Raw genomic sequence first — 16,882 nt, 5'->3', positions numbered from 1 at the left:
AATTGTTTTCTTTCGCTTGGACGACTGGACAACTGTTTCGTCCCAATTCACAAGGCATTTTGTCCGCAAGTGACCTTTCTAATTGTTCAGTCACTTTCTGTAAAATCATGTCCAACAGCACAATTAGTCTGCAACTGCTCTCACAAACAGTTCTCACATTGGTTTTCCTTGCAGAGAGCCCCCGCGGATTTCGGAGTATTATGAAATGCTGGAAGCGGTCTCGCAATCCTCTTCGACCGTTAGGATTTTACCAGAGCTAAACGCGAAAGTGAGATACTCCTATTAATTACTTGACCTACGACAGTGAGGTACCTTACAGCGGTATTCGGGACAGAGAATACGCTAAAATATGGAAATAACACGAGAGCTTCATCATATGTACCAAAACGGAGTTCAACGTAGTCGGTGGGGGTCTCTTACTTTTGCGAACGGTGTACCTTCACTTGTACGACTGATATGACAAGTTGTACGCCATAAAACATAGTACTTTCAGATCATTGTGGAGTAGAGTACTGAGGTGAGGTTGCGGGAATCACACTGTGTTATAACCCAACAGGACTCTTGATGAGAGATCCTGAAGAGCAGTTAAATGTGCCCTTTTCTTGGCGTAGCCGTAAACACGTGGCTGCTTAGAGCCGCAACAAGACGTAATTAGGTGCTCCTAAAGGAGGTGCTCCCCTGCATCGAACAGACCAGCTGTAATCTCTTGTCTTGGACGTGGGCGCGTGACTTGACCGAATTAGGTTTCACGCGTGGGACGATGTACGCAAATGGTAATTAGTCCTCCTTTTAGCGATGCTTATTATGAGCTTGAAATGCAGGCTAAGGTGTGGATTATTACTTACATCTAGCATGCCACTCTTACAGAACTATACAGGAGTCCTTCTATGCGGGCCGCTGCACCGATAACACGTGAAACTTGCCTTTCTGGATAGATTTTCACATGACCAAATAAGCATAGCAGCATAACATTTTGTCGCAGTGCAATGCTCTTTTACGCATTCTACGGTATGTTTTACTAAAAAGTTTATACTGCATGGCCTTCGCACAAAAAGGTGATTTTTAGGCTTTCTAAGTTGTCATTTGAAGATTGAAGCCCAGCACTGCGTTACATGAACACATTACAAGGCTCTTTTTCAGGCTAAATGCAAAGAGATCGACCTAATCCTTCTGACTATGGTGGCAGTGCTCCGCTAGCTTTGGGTAATGCTAAAGTTTCTCGGGACCATGGCAGAAAACCACACAAGGGATAGTGAACACAACGCAACCATTCCAAGGTCCTGGGGGGAGCTGATGCATCTGCAGAACTGTGATATACCTGATTTAAAGTCTAACTTAACATGTTTCCTTTAACGCATTGTTAAAAGGTGAATTCGTATTTGTATTTAGTATGAACTAATATCAGATGTATATGTTCGATAAAACGCCGCTGGAACACACGTAGTTGCAGCGCGCACCTGACCCACGGACAGGAGAAGACACAATGAAGACACGCACACAGAGTGCTTCCTACCATGTGTCTTCTGTTGTCCGTGTGTTGAGAACGCGCTGTAACCAGGTACTTCTGAGGATAAATCAACGAGCCCAGATGGTAATTCTAGAAAACAACCAGCCTTTTGTCTGTCAACATTACTATAGCGCTGAAATTCGGGATTGTCGGTATGGCACCTCTAAATTATGTTGTAGCGCAACTAAATTGTGAAACAAGCAAGGCACATGAGCACACACGCGGTGCTGTGTGTGTATGTGTGTTCGTATGCATGTTCGTGTGCAGCGCCGTGTGCGCATGGTCATGTGCTTCACTTGTGTCGTCGTTTATTTGCACTATAGCAGTATTTAAAGATTACAATTGCTATTATCACGTATTGCCGCTGGTTTAAAGCGTCAACATCGTTTCGGTAAAATTATTACGTCGGTGTGTTGCCGCCACTATTTTGGGTACTTATGACTGTGTCAATTTCCCTGCTCAATACATATTCTTGAGGGTTAGCTATTTAAGGTGACACTGTGCAGAAACGTAGAGGCCTCCCTGTGTTGTTTATTACTAGTGGTAACGAAGAGCCAACTTTCCTGGTTGAATTTCAACCCCGGCACATGTTTTCATTGATGTCAGGGCATATTTAAGAATTTAACGCTATTTTAATATCTCTGAATGAGATTGAGTCCTTGTTTTCTGTTTACCGCATTGTAGTCATTCTGTCTTAGTAAACAAGCCAGAAGCAGACGTTTAAAGTTCTGACGCAGCAGAAAACTGGCTTGAAAATATAAAGGTGGCATCGTCTCTAGCTTCTTTTTGCATTGTCCCTGGCCTAACAATCGTGGATATGTGGGACGGGCTTAGTAGCGTATAGTTGCGTAAATGAACTTTTATCCTTGGTGTCTCTTTAAGAATGCAAGTACGTGCTGCGAGCAGTCAATGCACAGCCAGGCTATTCTTTCACAATACAGGTAAACTCACAATACAGGGTGTTTCAGATAACTCGTAATAACCATTAAAAACTGTAGCCATGCAAACAACTCAGTATTCTTCACTGTGCCCTTGGAAAACTCATAGAAATTATTGCTATGAGCCTCGGTAAATATTTGCCACTGATTAATTAGTCGACTCTAAATGTAGCTCCTGAAAAGCAAGGAGTTCGACAGAAATCTTTGAAAGCCTATTAGTAAACGTTCAACATAATTTCTTTCTCTGGTGATAGCTACTGCGGCTTTAATTCTTCGAGATTGGAAATAACGTGCATGAGATTTGAAAAGAATACAACATGATGAGGCAGTTTCGTGCATTGGCGTGTTCGTCCCCAGTCGTGCCGCCAGCAGGTGTTTTATGCTGCATCTGGACCGAAGGCGTAGACAAAAGTTGGACAACGGAGATGAATCGAATGCAATGACCTTAACTTGCTCTATTGCCGAGGATATCTTGTTCATTGAATCAATTAATCAAATGGGTCCATTGGATTAATATTACAATAACGCATGTCTAGACTTCGAGCTCTTTCAGCGTTCTCGCCGCTGATATGCTGCGCAGAGACCGAGGAGGCTGAATGGGCGGATGACTATGTGCCGGAGACGACGGATGTGGTCACCGCTAATGATTTCCATTTGTCACCATTTCACTGCCTTGTGTCTGCGTGCACTATTGTTGCCAGCGTGCTTTAGGGATCTAATGTCTCCGCACCAGGGTAGCCAGGATACCGAACAGCAATAATGAACTAAGACTGGTTACGAAATTACATGCTAGGTGGTTATTATTTGCCTGTCCCAATTCAACAGGGATGCCATTACAATTCATTATTGGCATCATCAGCGAACTTTTAGGGATGCGGTACTTTGAAAAATCTCGCTCACTTTCTTCGCAGCGCAGAAATTTTAAAACCCCAGTAGCTCTCCCGGCGCGAGAAATTCATGTGAATATTTATTAAGAACCTTTAAACCTCCAGCATTGAAAATGCGTTTGAACGGTTAAGTAAAGAATGAAGTAATTGCTCAGTGACAATCAAATAATTAAGTTCATAGCAAGAAATACTCTGACTAAATAATAGGTTAGTGGACGATGCCATGTAGCTACACTGCTGTAACTTGCGCGTTGATTTTTAAAGCTTGCCATGCATTAGCTGGAATACTCTGAAAATTTTAGGAATGATGACTTTTGCGTCTGCGTGTGCTACTTTGACCGCTTGGATAACTCGTCATAAAGCGGTGCTCAGAGAAGAGAAATATCTGTGCCATGATTAAACGTGTTGCAATCTCCTGATGCTCTATGTTTCACACTCTAAGAACTGTGACTGTTCTTTTATACGCGAGAGAGTCACATATGTAGCACATTCCTTTAGAGAACTCTCCATTGACTCTTCTAAAGAGAGTCAATGTGACTCTTTAAGGAGAGTCAAAGTGCATCACTAAAGGGAGTGCTACGCATGTGACTATCTCATGCACAAAGGAACAGTCAAAGGACACCTTTTTTTTCTTAGACTGCAGACCTTTGTCTAATAATAAAGCTTGCCGTCATTCGTGCCCTGGTGAGCTTTTGTGGATATGTATATAGTCGAAAAGAAATAAAATCCTACAACATATTTATTCGCGTAACATGTTACTGCTGGTGACTTGTCGCAGGCATGTGAGCCCTTGGAACTTCGAACATGCCGCGGTTACCAGTGGATAAAGCGCGTGGCGTTGTTCATTAAGATACCTTCGTAAACGAGACTGCATGTGTTTAGTGCTTACAAACCGTCATAAATTTTTGTGCGGCACTTTAGACGCATTTGTAGTTTCTTTAGAAATACGGGGCATGTATAGCTATATTCCATATCAATACCGAACATGAAGTTTTATCCTTGGAGATGGCCAATATTCATTCGGTTTAAAGTGCGTGGATCGTGGCCGCTCCCCTTAAAGCAAATAAGCGAATCCGAAATAGAGTACTCCATAAATAGGGCGTAGGCTGGAGCGTTTCGGAGCACCATAAGGCCTTCTATGGGTGAAGTGACATCTTTTCTTGTCCACAACATCTGCTGAACGGGCAAGTCGGTGATGGCTTGACTTTGAAATTAGCATTGAAAACCGTCCGCAGGCTCCCTGAAAGGCCACATGTCACGACATGTCACCACATTTCCAACGAAGCCATAGCGCCGAAAACACAGGGACCAAGAAAGAGGACAGGACGTGCGCTACTCACAACTGATTCAATTGTGAGTAGCGCACGTCCTGTCCTCTTCCTTGATCTCATTGTTTTCGGCGTTATGGCTTCATTGAATGTATCGAACCAACTTGCCCAAAAGTGTATACTCTTGGAATTCACCACATGACATAGGAAAAAAGTGCTTTACTCGTTAGGGCACATGGTATTGGTGAATGCTGAGACCTCTCACCAATAGCAGGGTCTTCTGCATGGTCAGTCAGAGACTTCACAAAGTAATGACAACACACAGGTGAGTTAGGTGAGCTTACCCAGTCTGAAACAAGTGATCACGTGCAAAAATGCACCTTTTGTGACAATACCGAGTGCTATGGTACATCGCACAAACGCACTCAACGGCGCATTTTTCATGGTAGTGCATAGGCGTGCGCAGGTGGGGGGGGGGGGGGGGGGGGGGGCGGTAGTGTACGTCATAAGTGAAGGAGGCAGCAATAAGCATGATGTCTTGCTTTTTTCAGGTCATATACGGGGATTTCTGTGCTGAATTACGTGGCAACCTTGAGAAGTAGCAGCAAAAACAAAGCTTCGCTAATTCTCGGCCGCAGACCAGCAATTTGACCAAAACAAAGCTTGAGCAAATGTTAGAAGCGTACGTTTTTCTCTAATTCCGCGTGTGCTTTAATCTGAGCGCCTCATCCAGGTCTCAAGGTAGCTTCTAGCGGACCACTTTGGTGTGATAACAGGACGTGGACAGAAATCGAGTCAGCGGAAGCCCAAAATCGCTGTTGCCATTTTTTCCACGCACGCCTTTCCGCGTCCGAATGCGGCCAGGGCGCTTCCGAAAGCGGGTGGGTGTCAGGAACTAATTCTAAATGCCCGACACTTCTGATCAACTTGGTACGCGATGGCCGCCACCGAAAATAGCGTCGCGCAAGAAACTGGAGCAACTTCCTCGCATTTATAAACGCGTTTGGCGATGGTTGTCTTAAACGCCACCGCTACACAAGACTCCTTCATTGGTCCGAGCTCACAGCTCTTCCCGACCGTAGATTGCTCTTGATCGATTAATCAGTATTTTCTTTCGACTGCCGCGGTGGACAAGTATAGCATTTCTTCCTTACGGTATATAGTCAATGCGTCTTCTCGATGTGGTTTGTTCATGCGGCTGGCCAATCAGCGTGGGCGATCTCATTATGATTTATATCTGTAACGTCAATGCCGGCCGATACCGTCGTATTCACACAGGTAGCTGTAGAAGAGCGTATATGCCTCATCTGCAGCAGTTCCATGGTCAGCTGTATCTGTGCTTGCTCGCTCGGTGCGGCGGGAATGGTATTTTTAGGGCCACCGTTTGAAAGGAGAGGGGACAGCGCAGCCTTACGCACATGTAGTACCTGACATATGGAATAATCAAAGGGAAGTAAGCTGGCATTTCTTAGTGCAGTGATTTACGTGCGTGCAATTACGATGATTGCTCAGAAAGGCCTCTGAGTCGCTCCTTTTTGATTGTATATACTCCTATTTCATTCATGTTCTCTGCCACCCAGCTTCGACGGTATGAAACTTATATTCCTGTTATCCGAAGCTTATGTAATATAATATATAGCTTGTTACAAGCCAAGATTTTTTGCTTCGATGGCTTCGTCCACGCGGTAATTTGTGACTTCGCCTCTGAGCAGCGTATATGTGGTGTGGCACGTTCAACCCGTGGCAGCGCTACTGTTCGCAGCTTCGATTAAAATAATAATGTCTCTGTTAACATAGTTCCGATAGAGAAGTGGAGTGTTAAACTGTCCGATGGATGCGAAGCACTGTTGTGATGAAGATGGCCACTATATGATACGGTAAGTATAATTCAGATTAGCAAAAGTGATTAGGAAGTGAAGGATAAGCATACCATGGAACCGAGCCGCAGCTACCAGCGTGTGCACCCTTCGCCTTCACGGAGATGCGCTTAGAGAAAGCCACTCCTCGCACATTTCGAAAACACTATGGTTAAACAGATGATTACGGAACCCTTCATTATTGCGTCCTGGCGGCAGTCACTTCATTAGCAAGTAATTTCTACGGAGAATGGGTGTAATTTTGTGCGAGAAAATCTGTCTTGACGATTCATCTGCAAGAGTGCTTCATGTTAATCTCCTGTTTCTAAAGTCGTACTCTGTTACATTACCAACCAGTAAACGTTACGCGCTTTTCCCCCATCAAGTGTAAGGAAAGATTTCATCACAGCTCGCAGTTTTGAAGTAACAAAACGTAGTTACGCAGCCGTTTAGGAAAGAATGACAACTGACATCAACATGCAGTAGGAGTCGTGCGCGTTCCTGTGTGAACAGAGTTAGTAAGACCTTTATGTGCAATATCAGTGCAACATTCAGAGGATAGCATAGATGAATCGGTGCTATGTCACCGAACCACACTCTTTCTTTGTTGGATTACCGGATTCTTCACTTCACCAAAATCACAGGCGATGAAATTGCTGCGTCAGTGACAGACGAAACCAAGCTTCTTCCAAACTTTACACAGACTGCCGTCGCGGAGCCTGGACAAGACACTTTGCCGTCGGCGACTACGTCCGCGTGAGAAAGTCGTCAGTTCATCTCGCTCAAGCATTTAGAAATCCATGCTTTAGCGATTATGTGTTGTATTGGCGCATTTTCTTCCATTAGTGCCATACTGAGAAATATACCCTCTGTGCCATGCTCTATTTCCTATTGGATGCGGCTGCGTACACTGTAATGCAGGCGATGCAACTTATAGACCGTCAAAGACAGTACCACTGCTATGGGAAATATTTTTAACAGCGGAGCTGTTTAAGCTCGAGCTTCTGCTACAAGAGAGTCGCACGAAACACGGCGGGTATGCGCAACTGAAGCGGATATGTGCGAAGCAGCTGCTGGCATAGCGTAGCTATGCATAGTATAGTACAGCAAGAGGGTGGGAAGAAAGTGGGGGTGATGAGGAGTGGTCTGAGGGATTAGAAAGGAGGAGGGGAGAGGGTAACGCATGACAGCCTTCTATAGTATAGTTTATCAAAGGAATGGAAAAGGGAGCTGAAGGTCAGGAGGGCTAATGCTAGGATGATGAGGAGGAAAAGGAGGAAGTGAGAGGGTATACTGTAGCACTAACATGTACAGTACAGAATAGCAAGGGGTGTATAAGAAAAGTGAGGGTGAGGAGGAGAGAGGGCAATATGAAAATGATAAAGAAAGAAAGATGAAAGGAACAAGGAAGAAGAAGATGATGAGGAAAAAATTACACGATCTGCTTTCACCAGGTGGTGGCGCTTCTTTGCCAACTCCGCTATTTACTCAGACTGCACAGACGTGGAACTGGCTTTAATTTTTTTCGTTATACATCTACTGTAGCACGACGATAAAACCAAAGCAACTCACTTAACTACCTCATTGAAGTGTTATGGCTTTATAGTTGAAAGTTGTCGCTTAACAAGTGAGAAGGGGAATGCCCAAACGTCCACGTCATTACATATGACTGTTCATTGCCTTCTGTTGTGGCGGTCTTTTCTTGTAGGTTCTGTATCTCACAGCCACTTAGCCTAGAGATAGCCGTTTAAAAGATACTTAAATAGTTCATGCGGTCGGCAACGCTCAACGAGAGAATGCATTTTCTGCTTTTATTGTTTTGTGAACTTTATTTCCTGAGTTTGAAGCATGAAAAGAAAACTTCTATAAACATAAAGCTGGCTAGGAGCAATTTGTTGTGGTGTTTTCGAATGTGAAGCAAAATTGTACCCGTGCAACTTATCCCATTTTCACAGATCGACACACGATAAGCTGTTTAAATGAGTTGGATATGTGCGAAAATATTTCAATGCAAGAAATACCTCTGTATGCGAACGATGATCACTGACGGAATAACACTGGTTTCCTCCTTGTATGAAGTTCTGTGCATTTTTAATTAGTAGTTTCCTGGTTAGCTGGAAAAAGCTCTCGTTAGCAATCTTACCTTGCATACGCTATCCTGAAGCTCAGTTTATTAGGACACTTACTTTGCTTTGGCGGTGGTCGTTTACGCGTGTCATATATAGATGGTATCCCTGTGTGGAAATGATAAACTCTAGGCGCGCTTCGAGCTCGCTGTATTCTAAACGTCAAATCATCGTACAGCACGAAATTAAAGCGAAAAAATGAGGTCAATGTGATTTCGTTATCTGAAGGGCTCAGTTCGTACGGCTGGTGATTACATCAGCTATATCTTCATCAACAAGGCGGTTTGAAGAAAGACAAAGAAAATGAATGCGTCTTTCTGAGCTATTTTATTGAAACGAGCGCAATATACACATTTATGGTCATTCAGAAACAGGAACAACGACGCATGGCAAGCTGCTTCCTCCTACCAGAACCGAATGGATACATGGTATCTGAAGCCATTTATAGGAGACAGCATAAGGCAAACACAATTGAGAAGGCACATGTTTTCGTGCACCTGGCGTCAGTGTCTAGGAGACAAAAACTACCTCAAAAGGGAATTGAAATCTTTCGTTGTGAGCAAAGTAGGTTTCTGAACAAAAGCAATATTAATACACACACGCTTTTACTATGAGCGATGGCTGTTAGACTAGAATACAGCGCGAAATACTACACGAAATTGCGTGAAAAATACATGCTTAATATATAATAATAAGAGTGTCATGCTTATTCTGACGAGTATTTTTCCTGTGTACAATGTGCTTATGTTGTTGACATAGCAATAATGTTTGCGACACCCAATTGTTAGCTGGAAAGTCAGCTTGATAACATGATATTTCTGTTTTGAAAGAATGCTACATGTGCACGCATTTTTTGGCGCATTTACATAGCGAACTCACCGAAGAGAGATGAACTAAGGTTTTTCCAGTGATAAATAGCTTAACCGTATCCGTCATTTTCATTTCAGACGGAAAGCATAAAAGAAGGGCACACAAACTGCAATGAACGCAGTAAAGCAAATGCCAACATATTCCACACAGGTACTGCATCAGTATCTGCCGTGCGCTGGTTTTCAGCGCCACTTGGAAATAATTAGGAAAATACGGCTTTGCTAACTTTACTAACCGCGCGAAAGTTAACTACGCAGATCACCAGAGCATCACCCCACATGAGCATGGCAGAGTTCTTAGTTAATACAAACTGTGGGGAAAGAAACTCCATCCCAATATAAAGGCAACTGTGGCTGAATTGCTCAGGAGGCTCTCAAACAAATATGCAATATAGGAAAGACATGACACCTATTCGGTGTTGTACTCCTTAGCTCTGTCCTTTACTCACACGCAATCTGTCAGAAAGGGTACCTGCATGACCATTTCTCGTCAAGCTAAAGAGTTCTTAGACTGGCGAAGCCTTCCGTCTGATACAATATTTAGGACAACATTGCACTACGTTTCTTAATGCCATCGGTGGTAAAACTTATTGAGCCGAGAAGCAAGTTCTTCACATTTAGACCTATCCTGCACGTGACCTGCATGTGAACACTTTTTCTTCGCCATTTTAGAAAAACATAGCTTGGTGATGAAGTGACAAATGTGATGAATGATTAGGGCGCCCCAGACAGTCCGTTAGGGGTAGCTCTAGTAATAGTGAACGTAAGGCGCGTGCGCGACTGCGAGTGGTGCCGGCCCCGGGGCCGTCAGGGCGACGGGTGGCCTCACGCCGTAGTGAACTGGCGCTGGCAGAAGAGGTGCCGGGGCTGGCGCAACCTGGTGCCGCTGGCACAACGGGCGCGACAGAGTGAACGACTTGCGCTGCAGCAGGAGCCGGGTGTGCAAAGTATGGCGCTGGTGCATGGAACACAGCTGGGTAAGGAGCTGGGTAAGGAGCAGGGTATGGAGCTGGGACTGGAGCTGGGACTGGAGCTGGGACTGGCCTGGCTACGGGAGGTGGTGCGTAGACCAGAGGAGCCGGCGGAGGTGCCGGGAAGGCCACCGGCGCAGGCCTGACTACGGGCCTGAGCGGAGCCGCGGCCACAACGGGAGCAGCGGGGAGGGCAGGTCTCGCCACGGCCACGGGTGCAGCAGCGACTGGCGCGGCTGCCGGAGCCGTGTAGGCGGCGGCGGCGGGCTCCGATGGTGCCGTACCCGGCTCGTTGGTGTACACGTTGGCCCGGAAGCCCGCGGCATCGGCTACGTAGTCGACCTGCCTGAAGACCCCGCCGGCGTCCTTGTAGCCGTAGTTTCCGCGCTTCTGGTTGGCCGAGTCGCTCACTTCGTTGCGGTACTGATGAGTGCCGAACTCGTCCTTGGAATCGTAGCCGAAGCTGTATGGATGTGCTGGCTTGATAGATAAAATTAATGTAGAAATAAATAAGATGAGAATATGCGTTGTTGGTATCAGGTCTACGATTATTGCTGTGGTTGTTGCCGAATATTGTAAATAATGGGCAAAATAGCATTTGTAGAGGAGATAAAGAAGGATGTCAGTCAAGGCAGGGAGGGACGTTAACCCGATACATGTCGTCTTTGTTATTACGCGCTGAAAGAAAAGAATAAAGGGATGAGAAGCGATATAAGAGAAAAGAGAGATATATCACTGACGGCAAGCACACTTCGAAGGCAACTGCGTGCTGTTTGCTCGTGCAACGTGAACGTGTATATATGTGGAGATGGGCAGCTGAATGTTTTTAAATATGCATTGGGGTAGCAGGCTCTATTGCAACGTACCTTACCACACGCGTGTCACTATGAAATAACCGGTTCCAAACAGTGCCACTTTTACAGGTAATTACAGGTAATTTTACAGGTAATTAGGCGGGGAAGAATAAAGAGATCTATAAATCATCTATGAACTAACGAAAATAAAACAGCGTAGAGGCCACAAGCTACCACACAGACCTCTAGACTCAATTAAGGAATAAAATAAAGAAATAAAGAATAAATAGCAATAGCAAGCCATGAGAAAGCTTACCTGGACAAGAACAGCCGGTGGTGGAGCCGCGGCGACGACGGGAGCTGCGACAGCTGGAGCCGCCAGCGCTGCCGGCCGCGCATAGCCGGCAAAAGCAGTGGTGGCAGCAACGGCAATCAACAACACCTAAAACAGGAAAAGTGCTCCAGCATGATGTGGCTAATATGGGCCAATTGTGCTAACATGTATTTTGCTTGCAGTCAGATAATTTGAAAGTATTGTGCAAGAAATAACGGAAGCTCGGGTGCGATTTATATTAAGCGTGCCTGCTGACGTTGCGCCAAAATCAAACAGTTCCTTACGGTTTCGTAACTCTACAAACTTTCTAAAGCCATAAGGTAATATATTCTCCATTCATTTGGCACAACAGTCGCAAGAACTTGCCAATCTTCATAGAAATGAGAATAACACGACTTGTTACAGAAAAAAAAGATAAACCTTCACAGATGAAATGTTTTTTTTTTACATCAAGATGGCGACCTAAGGAGTGCGCCTACATGCCTTTTGTGAAAACCTGCCGAGGTGGTTTTGTGAATACGCTCTTGCGCTACTGATCAGGAGGCTGCGGGTTGAATTTCCAGCCATGGCAACCACATTTCACGGAGCACAAAATAAAGTAACACCCGTGCATTTAAATCTTAGCGCACGCTGCAATGCACAGGAAGTCAATATTATCCGGACCCCCGCACTACAGCGGGCCTCAAAATTCCATCGCAATTTCGGCCCATGAGACACCCGAATTCTATTTCTGTTCAGTTTCACTTGTGCATGCCGGCTTACATCATTATGTAAGCTCCGAGTTTAGGCAATAGGTGTAATATTTTTTTTTCTATAAATTTCTTATTGTTCTGGTTGTCTGCGTTCATGATGTGTAATAGCGTAAACTGCAATGGATTGTTTTAGCATAGTCAAGTCAACGTGTTAAAACTAGGGCTGGATAAGATAGCGGGTGCTCTCAACTTCTCGCGCGCGTTACATCTAGTTCCTATTCCATGCATTCCCCTATGTTTATATAATTTATACACCATGTCTCCGCAGTTTTAGCTCATCGCCCAATGTCCTTCGCACGCTGCATGCGAGGGCTGAAAAAAAAAAAGCGCACCGCGTGTCCTTTTGCTCATTCTGGGATAGTCTATATTAGCATTCATGGAAACTATTAGACGGCGCCATCGAAGTGGCTCTGCAATTTGCCTACACTACATCACTCCGCCTACAAGTACGCTAGTAAAGATAATTCAAACGGGGACTTCATTTCGTCCTTGGTTGTAGACAGTTTCACTGAATACCTTCGAAGATATATATAGTGAGCATGTGAACACCTAAATTAAAATCACTGCGCCGTAGGGTTCTCGTTTAATGCATTGCTGCAATGTGTTAGGCCCTGAACCAAAGACAAGAAGATGTGACACAGTGAAAAAAATGCCAAAGCAGGAGAGACGAAGAATTTACACGGCTGGAGCCGCTACAGCCACTCACTTAAATCCCGGTTGGCATTGCATATGGCCTAGCATCTTCATTATCGTTAATTATGGCCTACATGACGGCGTGAAGATCAAAGAACGCACGCAGTTTTCCGGCTAAGGCTGCAGTCAATGGCCAGCATAGATGGACCTTCCTTGACTGCGGTGGTTTCACTCACCTGGACACGTCGCGAAAGATATACGCAAGCACGAGGCCTCGGGTCAGGCTCTTATCTCGCAATCCGCGTCGAAGGACGAAGAAGTGTCGATGTAACGACATGTGGAAAGATGTCTCGACGCTGCTGCTTCTGACCGCGAAGTCTCGGTTGAAACGAGTTCTTTGGCACATTACGCATTTGACGTCGCTGCACGTCGACTCGAATCTCGGCACACGGGCTCCACGTATGCATAAGAACGTTGAAAGGCTCACAGCCAGTTGCTAGGTACGGCGCAGTGGTCACGTGCATTGCTTACGAGACTCAATAAAAATTGTTTTCATTGCTCGATAGAGACAGGTATATTGTCCTGGATCAATTAGTTCACAATTTTTTTCTGGGATTTTACGTGCCAGAACCACTTAATGAATGAAACACGCCGTAGGGGGGGCGTGGGAGGGGGTTCTGATTAATTTCGAACCACCAGCGGTTCTTTAGCGCGAACTAAATGTAAGTGTACTGGTGTTCTTTCATTTCGCGCCCATCGAAATGCGGCGGTTGTGGTCGGCGCTCGAACCCGCGTCCTCGAGCGACTACTTACCGTCTATGCTACCACGGTGGGTTCGTTGTAAAATAGTGGGAGGAAAATTGAAAGAAAACAGCCTTCACGAAAATTGTGTTTTTTATTTAAGTTTTATTTACCTGTTTTGTTTTTTGCTTTTGACGTCTGGTCGCTCTCCTAAGGAAATATTTCGTTCGTAGGGGACTGGCGCCAGTTATCACGAAACACGTTGCAGTAATTTGGTGGTCTGTAAGCATGATATATGTTATGTTGTACGTGACCAAATGATGGTTAGGGAGTTTGCACGAGAAGGCACGCGCAGGCAAATTGCAGTATTATCTAAGCAGTTGGGCAGAAGCTCTATAACCTTCGATGGAAAGGCTGAAACATATGCTGGTGCGGGACGCCCTGTTCTTACAACAATAATTCTTAGTTCCTTTCCCATTTCTTTTTTCCACCAACGTATAATACGGTATATTCTTTCTTCGAACAAAGGTACGCCTATAAGTTTTTCAGGGGTAAATATTCGGGAGGGTGTGCACAAGGCATCGGAGAGATCGTTTAAAACTATGAAGTCCCTGTTAGACGCCAACATCTTAGCTCTTCTTGGTAATTTAAGTAAGCTGACCCCAAAAGTAATCGTTTCGTCTTGATTTATAATCCTTACAAAAAATAATAGTCGGAAAGGAATAAAATAACTTTTCGGGTAAAGTGAAAGCTCGTGCACCTCTAAGAACCAATACTATATGACGAAATAAACCTTCGGAAACAAGCGTTGCTCAAAGGAAGAGACCCAAGACCTATTGTCGCCTATTCGTCGGTTTTTTTTTGTTTTGAAGTAAAAGCTGTTCCGGCAAGTGCATAGACAAAATGAATACCAAATAATCAAAGCAGCTCTCGACCATATAAAAAGACCTAGGTTACTTTCTAGCGACGCTGGCTGTGCTCGTCGAAATTTGTATGCAGCGCAAGTCAGGTTTGTCGCTTTCGGTTGCGCCGGTAGTATAAAATGTTCTGGTTTAATGACTCGTTCGGCATATAAAAGATTTAGTAAAGGTAACTGCATAAACTATGTAGCCGGTATTAGCCTGAAACTTTGCTTGAGTGGGAAACATCAACATGCGAAACTATCCTGCGCGAACGTGCTTCTGCATTACAGCACAACAAGAGGCATTCACTATGTACGGTTGCGAAATTCGGGACACCGTTTTTAACTAGTGAGAACACGATAACTGCTATTCTTATTATAAGTCACTGAAACATCCGCAACGTACCTATAGGAAATTCAAAGTAATAGCACGAGAAAGGTGGTGATGATTATAAATGGTGAAATATACACTTAGGTGTATAGTTTTTTCAATGCTCATACATTGAGTGTCAGACCTGGCGTGTCTGCGCGAGCATAGCACTGTGACAACTCGAACCCCTGACGAGGTTATTCATTTCAATAACTGGGACTGCTCAGTCGCTGTGGGAAAGGTTCTCAACAAAAGTTGACGCGATTTCTTTGCGAGCACAAACAACACATTGTGCCTGGTAGGAGCGGACTAGAAGAACGCAGGAATCGAGAACCACCGCAAGTTGAGTGCACAATGTGTCGTAGGTCTGGGAAGTGAGTCATTTCGTGCCCATTTGCGGAAATGAGGAAGCGGTGGCATCACGAAGAAAAGAGCGGGCCGCGCACTCCGTATCATTCCCACGCTGGCACATTTCTTCCTTGTTGTGAAATACTTCGTCGACGTCGGTATTTATAGCACCGGTAGCCTTTTTAAAAGCATTTCGATACTTCACCGATACACTATGAGCAAAGGATATCAAACTCACTCAAGGAGTCTCGCGGTGTTCGCGCACAATCTCACCTGAAACACCATGATTGCTCCCTCGTTCGTTCCTTTGTGCGTGACGGTACCGCGGTGTCGACGACGGTCTACTGTATATCAGCGACGAAGCAGCGGCAGCAGGCGTCCACCCCGCGGGTATATCCTATGGATCCCAGGCGTGTCGCGTCGTTTGGAATGGGGCAGAAAAAGTTCGCTGTCAACAGGAATTCGCACGCTTATATACCGGGGGTGCGGCGTGTGGTGGGTTGTCGCCCTACTTTCTATTTCACGACACCGAAGGCACCTACCGACATGTGCGCATGAATTAGCCACCATTTCCCGGCGCGTTCACTCGCGCGCATGTGTTCTTCGAGAACGGAGCGGGAACAGGGCGCCATGCACGAGGAAAGGCAAGAAAGACGAGCCCGAAATGGGCGGTTGAAGTTCGTCTCGCGTCTTGCCCAGAAATCTGCATGTCTGTCGCGGTGAAAGCACTCGGTTCGGGCTTTCAGCGCAACGCGAAGGAAAATAAAAAGCAAGAACATCCAGTGCGCACTTTCGGTTTGACCTGAAAGGTCGCCGTGCAGTGAACGCTGGAATTTTGTTTTAGGGCGAGTTACTGGGTACGCAAGCAAGTTTGGGCGTCACTTCAGATCAGGCTTCGCAGATACGCGTGGACATGTGTCGTCAAAGTTGAACGTTTCCGTGCCATTTACGGAAGTGTGGTATCGCCTTCAAGGTTGGTGAGCTTGGTTTTGCATAACTTGGCTCATTTTTACGTATATAGTGTAAAGTATAGGATATGCTTCAACAGCGAATTTATTCGCGGACTAGACCCGTTGACATCACCAAGATTATACCTCTGCGCAAGTTCTCAGAGGACTCAAGGAACCTACCTCGCCGACGATATGCTAGAACAAGAAAGTGAATGCGGGTAATGTTTTCGGCATCGCGCGAATGACATGATAATCGTTCATCACCTTAGGGGTCTTCACGACCTTCCAATAACGCAAGACCCACACGAAAACAGTTCTTCGATTTAGAGCGTTTGTTTACTAGGCCTTTCGGCATACTTTGTGAATTTCTAACAAATCTTGGCAGTCTAAGTAATAGATTTGATAGTGATCAATCGTTCCGGTAGATGTGCCAATGTTCCGTTCGCGAAATACCAAACATAAGGTGCACGAAATGAATGCATAAAATGGCTATGCTGATGGCACCTAGCTTGGTATAGCAGAAATGTTTGGTGAACCAGGCACGGGACGCGGCATTAGCCAACGGCTTTCTGGACGAAAGCCGACAGCCTCTTGCGAAGAATGAACTTTCCCGCTGTTTCTGAAAATAAACGTTTTT

The 16,882-nt window shown here is 45.2% G+C and overlaps 1 protein-coding gene across 1 annotated transcript; it reads right to left on the bottom strand.

The window, feature by feature from the left end:
• Positions 1-489: 489 nt before the first annotated feature.
• Positions 490-15,580, bottom strand: LOC119385150 (cuticle protein 19.8). The gene is made up of 5 exons (XM_049414205.1): positions 15,569-15,580; positions 11,533-11,658; positions 11,079-11,100; positions 10,281-10,976; positions 490-512 (listed from the first exon to the last, which is right to left on the bottom strand). Exons 1-5 carry the CDS (start codon positions 15,578-15,580, stop codon positions 490-492), a joined length of 879 nt encoding a protein of 292 aa, XP_049270162.1.
• Between the last annotated feature and the right edge of the window lie 1,302 nt (positions 15,581-16,882).

Source organism: Rhipicephalus sanguineus, chromosome 3 (genome assembly GCF_013339695.2).
Source record: "Rhipicephalus sanguineus isolate Rsan-2018 chromosome 3, BIME_Rsan_1.4, whole genome shotgun sequence".
In the NCBI taxonomy this organism is placed as follows: Eukaryota; Metazoa; Arthropoda; class Arachnida; order Ixodida; family Ixodidae; genus Rhipicephalus; species Rhipicephalus sanguineus.
This window is presented reverse-complemented; position numbering and strand designations above follow the sequence as displayed.